At 37.1% G+C, this 20,161-nt stretch overlaps 1 protein-coding gene across 2 annotated transcripts in view; it reads left to right on the forward strand.

The window, feature by feature from the left end:
• Nucleotides 1–20,161, forward strand: part of INTS7 (integrator complex subunit 7) — a 94,918-nt gene that overhangs the window by 42,602 nt on the left and 32,155 nt on the right. For both annotated transcript variants that reach the window (XM_068541472.1, XM_068541473.1), the window contains 6 exons: nucleotides 3,259–3,376; nucleotides 5,533–5,667; nucleotides 9,083–9,180; nucleotides 11,912–12,151; nucleotides 14,023–14,160; nucleotides 15,264–15,470. In XM_068541472.1, the coding sequence (XP_068397573.1) occupies nucleotides 3,259–3,376; nucleotides 5,533–5,667; nucleotides 9,083–9,180; nucleotides 11,912–12,151; nucleotides 14,023–14,160; nucleotides 15,264–15,470 (936 nt within the window). The remainder of the gene's footprint in view (nucleotides 1–3,258; nucleotides 3,377–5,532; nucleotides 5,668–9,082; nucleotides 9,181–11,911; nucleotides 12,152–14,022; nucleotides 14,161–15,263; nucleotides 15,471–20,161) is intronic.

The following is a 20,161-nucleotide window of genomic DNA, read 5'->3' on the forward strand; positions in this document are numbered from 1 at the left end:
TATCCTCAACTCTCCATTCCTGCCACCGAGTTCTAGTTCAGGTCATCACCAGTCACAACCTGCCTGGATTACTGCCATAAGCTACAGGATGGCTCCTTACCTCTCACCTTTCTTTGTTAACTTGTTGTGTTTACCATTGCCAGAATAATCTTCCCAACACTTTAGATGACGTTATTCCTCTCCAGTGGCTTCCTTTTTCCTTTCTCATCCTGTTTAAATTACTCTGCCTAATATTCAAGGCCCTCTATAATCTGGCCTAATCTTCCCTACTCAATATTTCTCTCTCTTAGCCTTCATCCCTTTTGGATATATCTCCTCTTACCGCAAATAAACACTTCATATTCTGGCCTTGTTGCCCCAGTTCTTGTTTGTATCACATAGACTGTCTTCCCTTCCATTACCAAAAACCTACTTTGTGTTTCAAGTCCATTTCCATGCCTTCCACAATAATGTTTGCTGCTGCTGCTGCTATTTTTGTTATTAACTAAGTTTTTCTTTCAATTGAAAAAGTATACATGCACGTGATAAAATTAAACAGTTCATAGGTGTGCAGTGAGCAAAATATAAGTGTCTTCTATCTCTTCCCTCAGGTCTCCTCTGTAGAGGTGATCACTGTTACTAGTTTCTTAGGTATCCTTCCTGAATTTTTTCATCCACACGCAAGCATGTGTATGTCCCATCTTTTTTCTGTACAAATGCAAATATACTCTATGCATGTTAAGAACTTTCTGTCACTTAGGAGTGCATCTTAGAGGGGGCTTCTCTGGTGGCGCACTGGTTAAGAACCCACCTGCCGTTGCAGGGGACACAGGTTCGAGCCCTGGTCCCGAAGGATCCCACATGCCGCAGAGCACCTAGGCCCGTGCGCCACAACTGCTGAGCCTGCGCTCTAGAGCCCGTGAGCCACAACTACTGAACCCGAGTGCCACAGCTGCTGAGGCTCGTGTGCCTAGAGCCCATGCTCCACAACAAGAGAAGCTGCCACAATGAGAAGCCCACGCACTGCAATGAAGAGTGGCCCCCGCTCACCGCAACTAGAGAAGAGCCTGCACACAGCAGTGAAGACCCAATGCAGCCAAAAATACAATAAATTAGAAAAAAAAAAAAAAAAAAGAATGCATCTTGGGGAACATCTCATATTAGCACATAAATCCACTGCATTCTTTTACCAGCTGTGTGGTATTCTCTCTTTATTCCCAGTCCCCCACTGATGGACGCTAGAGTTGTTTCCAGTATTTTTGCTGTTGCCATTTACATTGCTCCATTGACGAGTTTGTTAAAAAAAGTTGCCTTTGTGAACATAAGTTTCTAAAAGAGGAATTTGGGGGCTCAGTGATATATATATATATTAAAAAATATTTTTATATTTATTGCCAATTATCCGTCAATGAAATTTACACCCTTTTACCTTTCTATCAGCAGTGTGTGAGTGCCTATTTCCCCCACGCTGTTTTCAGTGTTATGTATTATTAAACTTTAATCTTGGCCAATCAGATTGGTGAAAGCAACTCATTTTAATTTAAATTTTTCAAATTATGAGTGAGGTTTAACATCTTATATTTTAAAAACGTTTATATAAATTCTGTGAACTACTGATTTTTCTTTTGGGCTGCTTGTCTATTTATTACTAAGAACTTTTTATATATTAAGATTATTGGGCCTTTGTTGATCTTACAAGATACAAATTTTTTTCCCCAATTTTGGCACTTACCTTTTTACTTTTTCTTTTCCCATGTTAAATCTTAGTACTTTCTACAGTTTTGTTTTTCATTTGCCATAAAAAGGAAGCAAGAATCAAGTTTTATTTTGTCCAGATGACTGGCCAGTTGCCCTTGAACTGTGTATTGAATAGTCTCTGATTTGAAATGCCATTATCATATGTTAAATTTTGTGTGTATTTGAACCTATTTCTGGGACCAGTTCTCTTTTGATTTCTGTCCACAAGTAGGAAAAACTTATTTTATTCCTATAGATTACATTTTAATATTTGGTAAGGCTTGTTTTGTTTGTCATTATACTTTGTCAGAATTTTCTGCATATTTTCTGATTTGTAAACAGGTTATCTAAGTTTTCCCCTCCCCCCAAGATTCTGTTGATATTTTTATTGGGGTCATATTAAATTTATTGTTTAACCCTTTCTGAAATTTTATTTTATTTTATTGAAGAATGTTTTCTTTCTTTTTTCTTTTAATTTCTTATTTTTTTGGCCACGCCGTGCGGCCTGCGGATCTTAGTTCCCCAACCAGGGATCAGTCCCATGCCCCCTGCAGTGGAAGCGCGGAATCTTAACCACTGGACCGCCAGGGAAGTCCCTGAAATTTTATTTTTAATTGTTTCCCTAGTCTTTCAATTTTGCTCATTTTCTGAAACTTTGTCTTTGTGAGAGAATGGGAGTTGGTTTAATTTAACAGGACAGTTATTTGACCATTTACATTACATGCAATAATGTTATAGAGTCCTAAGAGTAACTATACAGGATGAGCCAAGACTCACTGTACTAGGAGCACATAGTCAAGGTTAACTGCAGTGAAAGAAAAACTAGCATCTTGATTTTGGTAATACTTCAGATCACCTTAGTCAAGAGTAGAGTAAACGACCTGAAATGGAGGAGGATAGATAGATAGCTCACTCACTTATTAGCTAGATAGAATGCTACACTCTCTACTATTTAAAAAAAAAAAACCAAAACATATATATATATATATACACACACATATATACATATGAACTAATATCTGTCAGGTAAGCAAAATATATTGGAGGTTCTGCTTGTGAGGACTAAATAGTACATAATTCATAGTGATCTTAATAAAAAGTCATTCATTATGACTTTTTTTTAATTTTATTTTTTAAAACAGGTATAGATCTACAGAAAAATGGAGACTGTAGTACAGAGGACTCCCACATACCCACATCCAGTTTCCCCAATTATTGATATTTTACATGAGTATGGTATATTTGTTACACTCAGTGAACCAATATTGGTACATTATTGTTATTAACCAAAGCTCATACTCTGTTCTGATTTCTTTAGTTTTTACCCAGTGTCTTTTTTTTGTTCCAGATCCCATGTAGGATACAACATTATATTTAGCTAATGTGTCTCCTTATGTTGCTCTTGGCTGTGGCAGTTTGAAGTTTTTTATCACGGAGAAAAAGATATAATTTTTCTAAAAGCTAGAAAATTTAAAACGAGTAGACAATTTTAAGGTATACTGATGTTTTAACTTCTGTATTCCTTTCTCTTCTGCATTTCAGGCACTCTGTGAATGTGCCCTCCAGACTCCTTATGACAGCTTGAAACTTGGGATGTTGTCTGTTCTTTCCACGCTGTCAGGGACCATCGCCGTCAAACATTACTTCAGCATAGCTTCAGGTAAAGAGAAGAAAGGAGATAATATATGGATAACATGCTAATCCTTTATTCATGTTGATATTTCAAGTCGTTTCCTCTGTAAAGCTTCAAATCAGGAAAGGTTTCAATTTCATATAGTTATATGTTAGGAATTTCTTTGAAAATGATTTCTTAACTAATTCCTAAGATAATAAAATCTTGCATCTTTGATCTTAACTCAAGGCTATAGTTTTTCTCGATTTGCCCTTTTTTGCATTATATGTGGATGAAACAATATTTTTGAGGGTGCTTAAAATAGCTGGTTTGCTTTTGTATGTCTCTGACTTAAAATGCCCTTTGGATTTAAGTGTATTTCAAAGGCCAAGCGGTGGTGAATTTTAAAAGCAAATGTCATATGCTTCCTTTTAGGCGTATGTTATCCTTCTGGAAAATGATTAAAATAAAACTTTACCCCAGTTCAATAATGCTTTCCTAGTTGCCTGTTTAAGATGATTTAACTCCAAAATGCCTTTGTTAATGCCCTGTGAGGAGCTTGCTTACATAACAGACTTAAGGCTAAAGTTTTTTGTTGTTTTATACTCTTTGGAATGATGCACAAGAAACATGACATTAGGTGGATGAGGAAGACTTTTCTCTTACTAACTTTCTACCTTTTTCTGCTATTGGTTGAACCTTTTGAACCCTGTGAATTTATCTTAGTAAATTGTTTCTAAGTAAAAAAAATTGAAAATAATAATTTTATTCCTAAAACAATTGACATAGAAAAATGCTCACAAATATTATATTTTAAAGGTAGAAATTGGAAGTATCTACTTATCCTGATTATATATGAATTTTTAAATTGTATTGGTGTGCATGGGGGAAAAAGATTTTTTAAAGTATTCCCAAAAGTTAATAATAAGGTCATGCTGGTTTGTGGGTTTGGGGATGATTTTTGGTTTTTTCTTTGGGTTTTTCTGGGTTTTTTCCCCAAGGTTTCTTTAATATCTTGATGAGAAAAAAAAAAGGAAAAAAGTAAGTTCCAAAACATGTTTGTAAATTTATAGATGAGTCTGCATTGTCCATATCACATGGGCAAGAAAAAGAATGGAGGAAATTACAATTTCCATGGTTTTGTAAAGAGAACTCATAGGTTCATCTTTCAAATGTTTTGCCTATTTAAAAAGCACTGAGGTTTTACCTAAGCTAGTACTTTTATGTCAAGCTGGAAATCAGTAAGGCGACCGTATGTCCCACACTGCCTGAGATAGTCTTGGTTTATACCTGTTGTTATTTATAATAGTGTCCTTTTCAAACCTCAAAAAATATGATCGCCGTTGGTGTAAAAGATTGCAGTTGATAGGAATCATGGAAAAATAAGCAGGGGAAAGGAAGACAGGAATGAGAGACCCCGCTGAGAAGTTGAATGAGCTATAATCTCCTGATTCTTTCTGAAGCTCACTCACTTATAACTGAGAGCTTCTCTACTATAAATAAAAACATGCACAACATAAACCTTATGTTACAGAATTTCAGGTGTGACTTTTAAAAGTTACTGCAACTATAGGATAGAACTTAATATATAAAGCACAAGGCCAGTGCATAACTAACAGGTTTTATGACCTCCATGGCAAGATGCTTAAAATCTTTAGGCTTCAATTTCTTCTGTAAAAGTAGGTTGTTGAATCAGATGATCCCCAGGTCCTTTCTAGCTCTAAAATAATAAATTCCTATATAAACCTTTTGCAGTGTAACTATGTGCCAGCAATTGAAGTGGGAACAGCAAACTTAAAACTTTTGTTTCTCTCCTCTCTTGAATGTAAGGTTTTATTTGACAAGAAGCCTTGTAATGACTCCATTTTAATGAGAGACTATTTGAATGCCCAAGATACAATCTATAGTTGTTTTGGCTTTTGCTGTATTCTTTAGTCAGTTTTTATTAATATTTTTGTGGGAAAGTATATTGATTTTAGATTTTAATCATTACAAAACTATTAGCATATTCTTATTCTAGGTACCTTGACAGGAGAAAAAGAAATGGTGATGTATATTGATCATGGGGTAGAGGTAGAAAATTTTGTTGAAATTTATTGTTAGAGATTTTCTCTTGAAAATGATAAAAATGAACTGCTTAAAATGAACTGCTTTTGAACTATATAAATGAATTAAATCTGTACTACTTTTCTCTCCTTGTTTAGGAAATGTGGGTTCTTCCCCTAGATCCTCTGATTTAGTCAAATTAGCCCAAGAGTGCTGTTACCATAATAATAGGGGCATTGCAGCCCATGGAGTGAGAGTCCTAACTAATATTACTGTCTCTTGTCAAGAAAAAGGTAAGTTTGATCAAGACTGATACTATGTATAAACTTTTAGATTGGAGTTTGACCAGAATCCTGTGTGTATTTGGTTTTTTAATCCCTTATTATTTTTAGCCTGTGTGCTTTTATCTATTGGTTGCCTCCTCCTGAATGTTCTTAGGGCAGATTTTCTCAAGACTGCTTAATCCTTTGGGGGAAAAAAATAGAGTGGGGCTTCCCTAGTGGCACAGTGGTTGAGAATCCGCCTGCCAGTGCAGGGGACACGGGTTCGAGCCCTGGTCCGGGAAGATCCCACGTGACGCGGAGCAACTAAGCCGTGCGCCACAACTACTGAGCCTGCGCTCTAGAGCCCGCAAGCCACAACTACTGAGCCCACTTGTCTAGAGCCCGTGCTCCACAACAAGAGAAGCCACCTCAGTGAGAAGCCTGCGCACCGCAATGAAGAGTAGCCCCCACTCACCGCAATTAGAGAGCCCATGCACAACAACGAAGGCCCAACACAGCCAAAAATAAATAAATTTATTTTTAAAAAAAATGAGGACTTTAGGATTGGGATTGCAGAATTGAAAGGTTTTATGGAGCATTGCCCATTTCCTCCCTTGCTTACCTTTGCTTATAACTATCCAGTGGTATCAGTTTGTTCACCTGTAAAAAAAAAAAACCTAGAAAATTTAGGGAAAAGAAAAACATATGAAGTTATCGAGTGGCTTAAATAACAAACAGTTTCACCTAGGGGCAAATGAATTAACAGAGCAATGCAAATTAAATTTTCATGGAGTTTATCTCTAGGTATCTATAGCATTAAATGATTTGCACAATCAAGAAGGACACGCATAGAAAATGATGCATATATTTTATTGTATTCCTAACGTCTTTTGACCTAAACACTTAAAGAAGTTCATGCTGGTGTTCAAAAACAGGAAGTGCATTTTGGATGTTTCATCTGTTTCAGTGCTTATTTTGATCTTTGTTAAGGATCAGCAGTCCCTCTTATCCCCACTAGGCTTCAGCACTGCTTGTTACTAGTGCCTTTGTTTTCCTAGCAACCTGACCTTCACTAGACATTGTTTGCCAAGCCCCTACACTAACTCAGGAAACATTTCTTTAAGTTGTATGTTGATTCTGATTTGAATAACTAATCTTGTTTTATTTTTCCATAGTAATAAGTATTTTCTACCATTTAACACAGCAAATTGCTGTATGTCCTCAAAGCTGACATATTCGTTTATTTACTTATTCATTCATTCATTTATTTTTGGCTGCGTTGGGTCTTCATTGCTGTGCGCAAGCTTTCTGTAGTTGCGGCGAGCAGGGGCTACTCGTCGTTGTGGTGCTCGGGCTTCTCATTGCAGTGGCTTCTCTTGTTGTGGAGCAAGGGCTCTAGGCGTGCAGTCTTCAGTAGTAGTGGCATGCAAGCTCAGTAGTTGTGGCTCATGGGCTCTGAGCACAGGCTCAGTAGTTGTGGCGCACAGGCTTAGTTGCTCTGTGGCATGTGGGATCTTCTCAGACCAGGGCTCAAACCTGTGTCCCTGCATTGGCAGGCAGATTCTTAACCACTGCATCACCAGGGACGTCCCAAAGCTGACATACATTAACCTAAATGTGGTTAAGTAATTTATTCAGAACTTTCTAGAAACTTTAGAGAAATTTTAGCCCAAAGGTAGTGAAAAGATGGTATAGTACTGCTATTACATGAGACATCTAAAGGGTTCATTTCTTTATGATCTGGCTTAAAACATTTATAAGATTAAGTGGGGTCTTGATTATTTCCTAAAAGTAGTTCCACTTTTCGTGAGAAAGTTGCATCTTAGGTGAAAATGGACCTGCATAATTTATGTCTTGTTTGGAAGATTGACACATGCTACATGGTTTGCTAGTTTTTTCCTTAGCTAAGCTGGTGACACTGTTTCAGTTAGGCTTTATTTATACCTTTGTGGCTTTAGATCTTGGTTTAATGTATGTGTGTGTATTTTTAGTTTCAGGTGTACAACATAATGATTCAATATTTGTATGTATTGTGAAATGATCACCACAATAAATCTAGTTAACATTCGTCACCATACATCGTCATTGTAAAGTTTTTTTTTCTTGTGATGAGAACTTTTAGGATCTACTCTCCTGACAACTTTCAAATATGCAGTACAGTATTACTGACTATAGTCACCATGCTTTACATTACATTCCCATAACTTACTCATTTTATAACTGGAAGTTTGCACCTTTCCAACCCCTTCATCCATTTTGCCCCCCCCCTCAGCTTCCTCCCCCCCACTTCTGGCAACCACCAGTCTGTTCTCTGTATCTATGAGCTTGGTGTTTGTTTGTATGTTCTAGATTCCACATTTAAGTGAGATCATACAGTATTTGTTTTTCTGTGTCTAACTTATTTCACTTAGCATAATGCCCTCAAGGTCCATCCATTGTCACAAATGACAGGATTTCCTTCTTTTATAAAAAATAGCTAAATAATATTCCATCGTGTGTGTGTGTGTGTGTGTATGTGTGTATGTGTATATATATACATATATATATATATACACATACACACATACATACCACATTTTCTTTATTCATACATCAGTGGACATTTAGGTGGTTTCTGTATCTTGGCTAGTGTAAATAATGCTGCAATAAACATGGGAGTACACATATCTTTTTGAGTTAATGTTTTTGTCTTCAGATGCATACTCAAAAGTGGAATTGCTGGATCATATAATAGTTCTGTTTTTAATTTTTTGAGGAACCCTCATACTGTTTTCCGTTGCGGCTGCACCAATTTATATTCCCACCAACAGTGCACAAGGGTTTCCTTTTGTTTACATCCTTGCCAACACTTTTTATTTCCTATCTTTTTTATAATAACCATTCTAAAAGGTGTGAGGTGATCCTTCATTGTGATTTTGATTTGCATTTCCCTAATAATTAGTGATGTTGAGCATCTTTTCCTGTACCTGTTGCCTATCTGTATGTCGTCTTTGGAAAGAAGTCTATTCAGATTCTCTGCCCATTTTTTAATCAGATTGAGTTTTTGTGCTGTTGAGTTGTATGAATTCTTAATATATTTTAAATATTAACAACCCCTTATCAGATATATGATTTGCAAATATTTTCTCCCATTCAGCAGCTTGCCTTTTCATTTTGTTAATGGTTTTCTTCGCTGTGCAGAAGCTTTTCGGCTTGATATAATGTATATATTTTTATAATCTTCAATAAAGTAGTGGAAATATACAAGTCTAAAGATAGCCTTTGCATTTTAGAAGTAATGCCACATGTACTTTTTCAGGAAGGTTAGCTTTATGCATTGAAGTATTTCCTATATTTTAGACTCCTTAATGTTTTCTTCTTCTAAGTGTGTGTGTGTGTGTGTGTGTGTGTGTACATTTAATCTTCTCTACTTGATCGCTAAAAAAAATTAGTGTTTTTCCTGTAGACCTTTTGGCACTGGAACAAGATGCTGTCTTTGGCCTGGAATCCCTTCTGGTACTTTGTAGTGAAGATGATAGCCCAGGTGCTCAAGCCACTTTAAAGGTGAAAACATCAGTTATTTTAATATAATGCCTGTCTTCATTGCCTAAAGTGTGGATCGGCAATCTCTTTGTAAAGGTTCAGATAGTAAATATTTTAAGTTTTGCAGGCAATGCACTCTTTGTCACAACTGCTCAGTTCTACTACTGTAGAAAAAAAGTAGCCATGGACAATGTGTTTTTTTTAAAAAAAAAAAAAAAAAAAAAGGAAGGGTGATGGTGTGGCTGTGTTCCAGTAAAATTTTATTTACAAAAACAGGCAGGATTTGGCCCAAGTGCAAGAGTTTGTCAACTCCTGGCTTAAACAAATATTTGCCCTTGATCTTCACTTTCAAAACTAGCATTTTGACTGTTGTTATTCCAAAATATAGGCGAGGTAAAAATTTGAGCTTTGGCCTATTTTGCCCTCAGTTGAAAGTGTTTATTAAGTTGTAATAGATACATATGATGGTCCTAGATAATGTAAAGTTAAATAGACAGAGCTCCTGCACTTTTGGAAGTTTATAATCTAAGGTAACACTGATAAGATCACAAAGAACTGATGAAATTACTGCAGTCAAACTCATAAATGTGAAAGTGTGTATTAATTTCTAGAGTATAGAAGCCCTAGTTTTAAGGGCTTTTCACTTTCACTTAATTATAGAATCATTTTAGAGATAGTTAAAAATTTTTTTAATGAGACTGGTATTGGATTGAAACATAAAATATAATTTTTGATGGTACAAAATAATTAAGAAAAGTCGAATTAATAGAAGTAAAAGGCTATTAAGTAGACATTGGAGAATGTAAGAACTATAGCTTGTCTAAGGTATGGCTTGAGGGAAGTCATGACTTATTTTAGCATGTTAAGAAAAGGTATGTTGTGGTCATGATGATGTACAGTAAAGATACTAGTACCATTAAATAAAAGCTGATAATCAAGGGGTGGTGAAGGAAGTAGGCAACATGTGATTGGCAAGTCCACAGAATCCCTTTGGAACCGCAATACATTTACTTAAAAAGTTTAAAAAGAAAGAAAGCAAACCAAAACCTTTGCCACCAATCGTAGGTGTCAATAAAACACTGGACTCAGCACAGTGGGACGTACATGGGTGGTCAAGAAAAGTCCCTTTGTTAGAGGAGCTCTCCATAAGAGGATACTGATATTTATATAAGCGGTTGTAGGAGCTCCAGTGGCGCAGTCGGTTAGCGCGCGGTACTTATATATAAGCGGTTGTAATACCAGTCAGAATGTTGCAAGTTCTCTGGTAGTATAAACAAAAGTGCAATTCTAATTGAGAGGACAGAGTGGGGGGTGATTAATTTCAACTAAGGATATTAGGGAAGACTTGAACAAGTAGATGTCATATGAATTAAGCCTTGAAAGATGGGGTAGAATTTCAGTATTGAGGAAGGATCATTTGAACCTGAGGGACCACTGTTATGAAAGACAGGAAAGCAGAAATGTACCTGTTGTGTTGGAAGAATGATAAGTAGCCCACTGTGGCTGGTTGATGTAAAGGGAGATTAGAAAGTAGTTTGTAGCTCGATCATGGGGGATATCAAATGTCAGGCTGAGGAACTTTTGCTTGATTCTGTAGGTAATGAGATCTTAAAATTTTGAAGTAGTGACCATGCTCTAACTTTTGTTATAGCTATTAATGTTATTTAAATATGTCTATTATGTACCAAACTTTGTTGAAGGCTTGTATATACATCTTTCACTGTTTACAATAACCTTAGCTAGTGAAATCTGTATTCCTCTTGTAGTCATGAGGAAATTAAGTCTCAGAGAGATAAAATAACTTGTTCACAGACACTTAGTCAGTCAAGGGCAAGCTGACCTTAAACTCTGGGTCTGTTAGACCCTAAAGACATGATTATTCTTCCTAACACACTGAAAGCTACATGGTTGTAGCGTGAAGGATGGATTAATGGGCCCATCTTTTCAAGAGATTGGAATTAGGGAGACATTTATGTTGTAGTAGAGAGAATGAAAGGGAGCTAAATAGATGGATATTAGAGACTTGACAAAAGTAGAAATGACTAGGTTTAGCAACCTGTTGGCTATGTTAGTTAGAGGACTTCTGGGTTTCTAGTTTTGATGGCTGGGATATTAGGGCTGTGATTAACTGGCCTGAATAGAAGCTCTGAGACCAACTGATATTTAGATTTCTGTTGAGAAATAAGAGAAAATTAGAAGCCTCCTCCCCACTTCAGTGTGCTGAAGTCACCTAGGGCACCTTTTTTAAACTGCAAACTTTCAGTAACCCAAACACCAGAAAAAAAAAAAAAAAAAGGTTAATTCATTAAGTTTGGGATGGATAGGGCCCAAGAATCTATATTTTAATTAGCATCCTAGGAGATGCCGTTATGGGTAAGTTTACAAACCACACTTTAGAAGCAGTTCTTGAAAGGTAATGAAAGTGCAGTAATATGACAGTCAGTTTGGCATTTATTTGGCCTTTTCAGCATTATTCCTTATGATGTTCATCTCAAGTCTTAGACTGAATAGTCTTAGATTAAAATGAGTCTTTAATGTACCATCCTGTCTTATTATTTTAGTTTTAAACATGGCACACTTGAAGATCTTAATATGGGATTCAATGTCATGTGTTTCTTATGAAGAAAAATGTCATGCCTACAAAAAACCCTTTTCCTTGATTTTTCCTAGTAACTTGTAGAGAGTTACTTTCTTTAAAGCTTCACTTCATACCTTCAGAATGTAACTGGTCCATTTTCTATTCAATATGCAGATCGCTCTGAATTGTATGGTGAAGTTGGCCAAGGGTAGGCCCCATCTCAGCCAGTCTGTAGTTGAGACCTTGTTGACTCAGTTGCACAGTGCTCAGGATGCTTCCCGGATCCTGATGTGCCACTGCCTGGCCGCCATTGCCATGCAGCTGCCTGTGTTGGGCGATGGAATGCTCGGTGACCTCATGGAGCTCTACAAGGTGATCGGACGATCAGCCACAGACAAGCAACAAGAACTTCTGGTAAGGAGCCACTTTTTGAACCTGCTGTGGACGAATAGGATCTGGTCCAGTGGGAATTACTTTCAGAATTCCACAGGTTAAAGTAATCAGCTAAGACCAAGAGCATGCTGAAGTGAAAATAGGGTTGGGACCTGGAGCTTTTTACCATTTCCGCTTTTGGTATAGAAAGCCCCATTTAGTTCACATGTAAAACTGCTTTCTTCCTAAGCCCTGTCAAATCAGCTTAGTGTAGCCAAAGCCTTCAATCTGATATTTTTGTTTTATTACAAAGGACAAAATGAAAATGAAGGTTTTTTTCTTTTTTATACAAAGCAGATAAATAATGAACCAAACCGTGTATTGTACTTCCAAAAATGTAAGTTAAAGACCTAGTGATATCAATGACCATAAATTAACCCAATTCCTCTTTGCCAATCCAGGACCTCTTTAGCTGTTTAGGATCCAGTTTAGGTTTCAGTACAGTCCTGGGGTTGGGAAAGGTACATGCTTAGAAAAAACCAGAAGGTGTGCAAGCTGTATAATAATGTTTAGTTGAAAGTTCTCCAGGGCTGAGAGTAGACTACGTTCTAAATATGCATAAATTATATGTAAGCTTTAAAGTAGCCACTCCATATTGTTTGTGGTCATCTGACTTTATGGCTTGGGAAAAAACTTAGTGAAATTACTTACTCAAGCCCATTTTATGTTTAATCCTGCAGGGGGCATTGTGTAAAAGATTGCCCCCATTTCATCATTTGCTATCAGGAAAGGTCACCCAGATGACTAAGTGGCAGTCAGTGGTCGTGGGAATCAGGCAGTTATCACAGTATGTATGGATCCTTGTATGTATCAGCTTTGGAATACTGAGAAGCAGTTATCCAAGTTTATTTTTCATTGAAGCAGCATTTTCAGTTAATGTTTTTTATTGCTTTTTTCTTAGTACTACTTTAAAGCAACTTTAAATTATGAAACATAATATTCAAAAACACATAAGGAATAATATGATGAAAGCTTTTATTATTTATTTATTTATTTATTTTTTACCTGTGTTGGGTCTTCGTTTCTGTGCGAGGGCTTTCTCTAGTTGTGGCAAGCGGGGGCCACTCTTCATCGCGGTGCGCGGGCCTCTCACTATCGCGGCGTCTCTTGCTGCGGAGCACAGGCTCCAGTCGCGCCGGCTCAGTAGTTGTGGCTCACGGGCCTAGCTGCTCCACGGCATGTGGGATCTTCCCAGACCAGGGCTCGAACCCGTGTCCCCTGCGTTGGCAGGCAGATTCTCAACCACTGCGCCATCAGGGAAGCCCATGATGAAAGCTTTTGCATCCATCACCTAGGTTAAGAAAAAAGTGTTACTAGTACACTTGACTTGTACCCTGCTGTGTACCTCTCTGTTAGTGTCGTCTTCCTTCCTATCAGGGTAGGTAACCAGTCTCCCGAATTTGGTGTTTGTCATTCACATGCATGTTGTTATATATTTACTACCTTAGTATATATCCTAAGTGATATGCAATATTTTTGGCATATTTTTAACTTTGTGTTCTCATACTGCATATAATCTTTTGCATTTTGCCTATTTTTGCCTGTTTTGTGTGAATCGTCTATACTGATAAGTGTATTTCTAGTTTATCCACTTCACTGCTCTATAGTATTTCATTGTGTGATTTTATCATAGTTTATCTGTATTTATGGGCATTGTTTCTAATTATTTGCTGTTACACACAATGCTCTGAGCAAAGGAATAAAGTGGAAATTTTATAAATGTCAAAGGAAGACAAATTTTGTTCTTTTTTGATAGGCTCTAATTAGTTTTTCACCCTTTTGGGTAAAGTTATCTTTGACATTGCATAGACTTAATGATTTTCTTGACTTTCTTACTTCTTGCTCGATGTTAGGTGAGCTTGGCCACTGTGATTTTTGTAGCCAGTCAGAAAGCACTGTCTGCTGAAGTAAAGGCAGTAATTAAGCAGCAGCTTGAAAGCGTCTCCAATGGATGGACTGTATACCGAATTGCCAGACAGGCATCCCGAATGGTATGTATTATCCTTCTATGTGAACTGGGTTGGTGAAAATGGCAGATTACAAACCTTAGGTTGTGTGATTGTTACTCCTAGTCCAAACTAAAGATGAAGGTAGAAGTACTTTTTAGTCATGGGATTAAAAGATGATGAAGGAAAGGACCTAATTTTTAGCATATACACAGAGAATGGTATATGTGTTGTTATGGGGAAGTTCCATGGGAATCCCAAAAATATGAGCTCTTTCTGGCTGTAGGTGGTTAGCAGCGCTTTCATTTTGTCCTGTGCTCCCGTAAGCACAGCTCCCTCCCACCCACGTTTATATTCTCCCCTTTCAGTACACCGTATCGTTCTTCCCTTTCCCTCTCCAACTTTATCATTCTTATGTGGAAACGGGAAAGTTTTAGTATTCTGTTCCCTCTCAACCATATGGAAAGCCTAACGATTTTTATTAATTTTGTTTGAGAGGAAATATAGAGCTTGGATAGTATAGAAATTCTTTGGGGATAAGTCCAGAGAACAAAATTTGAGAAGCATTATTCTAGGTGATTGAAGCACATGTTCACATTTTACAGTGTTTCTCAAATGGGAGAAGAAGCACTCCTGACAGGATATTTCTTTATTATACCCAACTGTGCCAAGCATCCAAGCACTGCAGGACAGTGAGCCTCCCTCGCCCCCAGGCATTAAAGTGCATTCACATCCTCCCACAACTACCCTTCCCTCAGTCATTTCCACAGGGCGCAGTGCTCCTCTTGGTAATCGCTGGATGGAACTTAACTGGAGTTCTCCCCACCCCACTAAAGAGCCCGTACAAAATGACATACAATAAGTATTTATACTTTCTATATTTTGAACTAAAATTCTAGAGATGGGTTATAGTTACTTCCATTCATTTTCTCTTTGGAACTGTTTTGGTAGAGAACTTCAGTCATTATGTTACATAAAAGCAGCTCAGCATGTTTTCTCTGAAGAAATACTTAGACTGAGTCTCACAGAGTTATAATGTGAGGAGTGACTGTTAAAACTTATCCAAGGTTTGGGTTTCTCTTTTAGCTGCTACATCAACTAATTCAAGTGTAAGAACCTCATTATCCTCCCCCGCTTTTTTTTCTTAGGGTAATCACGACATGGCCAGAGAGCTTTATCAGAGTTTGCTGACTCAGGTTGCCTCAGAACATTTCTACTTCTGGCTGAATAGTTTGAAGGAGTTCTCACATGCAGAGCAGTGTCTCACTGGGTTGCAAGAGGAGAATTATAGTTCAGCACTTTCTTGCATTGCTGAGTCTTTAAAATTCTACCACAAAGGGATTGCTTCCTTAACAGTAAGTCCTCTTAATTGTCCTTTGGTGATGATGACTTGTGTGATGATGGTCTCCCTTTTCTTTTGGGGGTTATCCTCTTTTAACCTTGAAAAATCTGCGGATATATATGTATTTGGCAGCATTAAAGTAATAAATAGGACATGGAAGTAGATCATTAACCCCTCCCCCACTTTTTAACATTCATAGATTGGTGAACATTTATCATTTTGTTTTTATCAAGTATCAGGTACACATGTGAAGAGGATTGCTGAATCCATGCAGGAAGGATAAAGTGGAGATAGGATCCTCCCTTTCTAGACTCCTGTTAGTAAGACCCCAGCCTGGGTCACTGCTACCGTCAAGCATAAACCCTCCACCCCATCTCATACCTGGCAACTACTCACTAAGAAACTAGAGTTTCTTGCTTTGTAAATAAGAAATTATGAGGGATGCTAGTGTCTCACCTTTTATCCCACTGTGACATCCTCCTATTCCAAATTAACAGTGAGCCAGCTACTATTTCCTTTTTTTTTTTTTTTTTTTTTTTTGCCAAGAAAGAAAGGGTGTGGCAGAGAGAGCAGATCCTTAACATTTCCTTGAAACTAGTTATATTCCTAAGTAAGAACCTGTTCCCTAAAATGTGCATTTTCTGTATTAATGCAAGGACTTTTTCCCCTTAAGAGTAAAGAGTTTATGTAATCAGCATTAAACATGTTTAAAGTATTGTCACATGACTTTAAAAATTGTATATATTTAGATGGGGCCATAAAACTTTTGCTACCTGTTTTATATTTATCACATAATCTAAAATATTTTTAATGGTGGGCCATGCAAAGAGAAATGTTTCAAAGTAGAACAAAGAATAAACAGATGTCACAAAAGAGACAGACTATTCAGATTACTGTGGGTACATATCTTTTGAAGAATGATTTATTGATTAACTGCTGTTTTAAAACAGGAATATAGGAATGGCTGCCCTCCATTTTAAGGGGTAGCATTGACTGCTGTGATTCTCTCCTCTTGATTATCCTAGGAAAAGATTGTTGTTGCCTATATTAGGCTAATAAATACCTCAGAAAATGAAAAAGTACAGTTATTGCCTCCAATCAGTAGGGTAATTTCATTTTCTAGTTGATGTGGAACAGAAAATTGTTAATCATGCAGTACAGTAGATGGTAAGAAATGTGAAACAGGCTCACAAAACAGTGAGGCAGATAGAATTAATATTATGAAAAATCCCATTGAATATTTAATAGTCTTTTAATGATTTGTGTGGTATGTGTGTTTAATGAGGCTTGGCAGTAATTAAGGACTGAATTCTGATGTAGGAAGAAAGTACCCAGTTGACAGAAGGCCCTTGTCTTTGTCTCCCTTCTGCCATTAACACAGGCAAGGGCAGGTTATTGAGCCTCAAATCATCTTTTGAAATGGAGTTCCTTTATTCAACAGACTGTAAGCACTTGCTATGTGCCAGACACTGCTTTGAGGATAAAAAGAAATCAGGAAATGATTCTCCACTTGAGAATAGTCTGAAGGGGAAGGCAGTATGATCCGTACAATCATTTGGAACTTCTCACATTTCTGATTGTACTATACTCTCAGGGTTTTGTTTTGTTTTAAGGTTTTTAGAAAATCTGTTCATTTGACAAGTATGGATTTGACGGTAGCTTTCTGTCTTTTGAACGAAGATGATTTGAGCATGAATTGCCCTTTTACTCTCTGGCACATGAATGTTCTAATTTGAGGTTGTCAGCTATGAGGATTATACTTTTTGCCTTCTTCAACCAAACTAAAGAGAAGTTAAAAATTCTGTGCTTGTGGGGCGCTATGGCAATGTTGGGTGCCTAATTTCCCAATGGAGTGTTTAATGAGAGTTATCTTGCTTCTTAGAAATAAAAATTGTAAAAAGTGTTTGTATTAGTTTTCCATGCTGTGTAACAAATTACCACAAATTTAGTGGCTTAAAACAACACCCATTTATTATTTTACGGTTTCTGTGAGTCAGAAGTCCAGGCATGACTTAACTGGGTCCTCTGCTCATGTTGTCACAAAGTTACAATCAAGGTGTCAGCCAGGGCCAGTCTTGTCTGAGGCCTGGGCTCAGGGTCCTCTTCTAAATTCGTATAGTTTTTGGCAGGATTTATTTCCTCACAGCTGTAAGACTTGTGGAAGCTTCAGGGCGCGCAGGAGAATCTCTTACCTTCAAGACCCTCTTTTAACGGACTCACCTGATGAGGAGAGATCTACCCAGAATAACCTCCCTTTTGTTGAATATAAAGTCAGCTCATTAGGGACCTAAATTACATCCTCAAAATCTATTACCTTTGTCATATTCCATTAGATAGAAACAAGTTACAGGTTCTACCCACACTTTAAGGGAGATTATATAAGGTGTGGAGACTGGGGCGGGGGTGGGAGTGGAGGCATGAGTTAGAGGAACGATTTTAGCAATCTGCCTGCAATGGTGGGTTTTAAATTTATTTTTTATTTTATTAAATATTGAATAGGTATGATATCTACATATATATTATGTGGAGTATATAAAAATATCAAATATCCAAGTATACCTAGCACTCAGTTTAGGAAATGGGACATTACCATTTCCTTTAAAATTCATGTGTGCCCCTCCATGTTTGTATACCATTTCCTACCTCACAAAGGTAACCACCATCCTGAATCTGTTTTTTTTATAAGTTTGTTTGTTTGTTTATTTATTTATTTTTGGCTGTGTTGGTCTCCATTGCAGCATGCAGCCTTCTCATTGCCGTGGCTTCTCTTGTTGTGGAGCACGGGCTCTAGGCGCACGGGCTCAGTAGTTGTGGCACGCGGGCTCAGTAGTTGTGGCGCACGGGCTTAGTTGCTCTGCAGCGTGGGGAATCTTCCCGGACCAGGGCTTGAACCCGTGTCCCCTGCATTGGCAGGCGGACTCTTAACCACTAACCACTGCGCCACCAGGGAAGTCCCCATCCTGAACCTTGTATGTACCATTCCCTTGCCTTTCTTTACAATTTTAACATGCTTTTCTTTAACTCTTAAGGTATTGTTTTATGTTGCTTGTTTTTGAATTTTATATAAAAAGGAATCATGTATTTTTCTTTGACTTGCTTTGGTTATCTAAATTATATTCCTAAGATTCATCCATCTTGTTGCATAAAGCTTTAGGTCAGTTTCACTGCTGTATACCCATGTATTATATGATTATACATCAATTTATTTTCCCATTCTAATGTTGATGGAAATTTTGATTTTTCCAGTTTTTTGTTATTAAAACATTACTGCTGTGAACATTCTTGGACATATTTTGATGCACCTATGTAAAGGTTTCTCTAGGATACTGATTCTCAACTGGGGATGATTTTAGCTCCATTTGGCAATGTCTGGAGACATTTATGGTTATCACAACTCGCCAAGGTGTTACTGGCATTTAGTGGGTAAAGGCCAAAGATACTGCTGAACACCCAGCGATGCACAGGACGTCTCCCCTCAACAAAGAATTATTTGGTCCAAAGTGTCACTAGTATACTGAGATTGAAAACCCTTTCTCTAGGGCGGTACTCAGTCAGAACTATGTATCTGCCCCCTGCTCCAATTTAGAAATGTGTGAGGGGTTTGTCCCAGTGATAGAGGGGTTGGAGGGACTGCTGTTGGCCTAATGGTCAGTGGCTGGAGATGCTTAATCTCCAGAAATGCTGAGGATACTCCTGCCCCTATTAAGAGATACTGATCTAAAATACTACCTTGGAGTGGAATTGCATAAGGTATATACATCTTCAGTTGACTAGCTAATACCAGGAGTTTTTCCATAGTGGTTTTACAAATTTACAATCCTTCCAGTAGTGTATAAGAGTTCCTGTTACTCTACATTTTCCCCCTCACTTGGTATGTTCTGGAAGTTATGATTGGCGTTTCCCAAATTACTAATGCAATTAAACTTTATATATATATATATATCTGTATAAACTATATATATATCTGTATATTTGAGGTATGATTGATATATAACATTGTATTAGTTTCAGATGTGCAACACGACTCGATATTTGTATATATTGTGAAATCACTGCAGTAAGTATGGTGACAGTTAACATCCGTCACATACGTAGTTACAAAATTTTTTTTCTTGTGAAGAGGACTTTTAAGATCTACTCTTTTAGCAGCTTTCAAATATTCAATATAGTATTTTTTTAATTTATTTTTCTTCTAGTTTTATTGAGATATAATTGACATACAGCACTGTATAAATTTAAGGTGTACAACATAATGATTGACATACATACGTCATGAAATGATTACCATAATGGGGTTAGTGAACTTCCATCATCTCATATAAATACAACATTAAAGAAATAGAAAAAACAATTTTTTTTCTTGTGGTGAGAACTCAGGATTTTACTGTCTTAACAACTTTCATATATATCATACAGCAGTGTTAGTTATCTTTATTGTGTTGTATTTATATCCTTATATCGTTATATCCTTAGGACTTACTTATAACTGGAATTCTGTACCTTTTGACTACCTTCATTCAGTTCTCCCTCCCAAGCCCCACCCAGCCTTCCACCTCTGGTAGCCACAAATTTGATCTATTCTTCTATGAATTTGTTTGTTCATTTGTTTATTTACATTTAATGACCTATGAAATTCAGTTCCTAATGCGCAGCATACTGATTCAGTATTTGTGTATATTTCAAAACGATACTATGATAAGTCTA

Source organism: Eschrichtius robustus, chromosome 3 (genome assembly GCF_028021215.1).
Source record: "Eschrichtius robustus isolate mEscRob2 chromosome 3, mEscRob2.pri, whole genome shotgun sequence".
Taxonomy (NCBI): Eukaryota; Metazoa; Chordata; class Mammalia; order Artiodactyla; family Eschrichtiidae; genus Eschrichtius; species Eschrichtius robustus.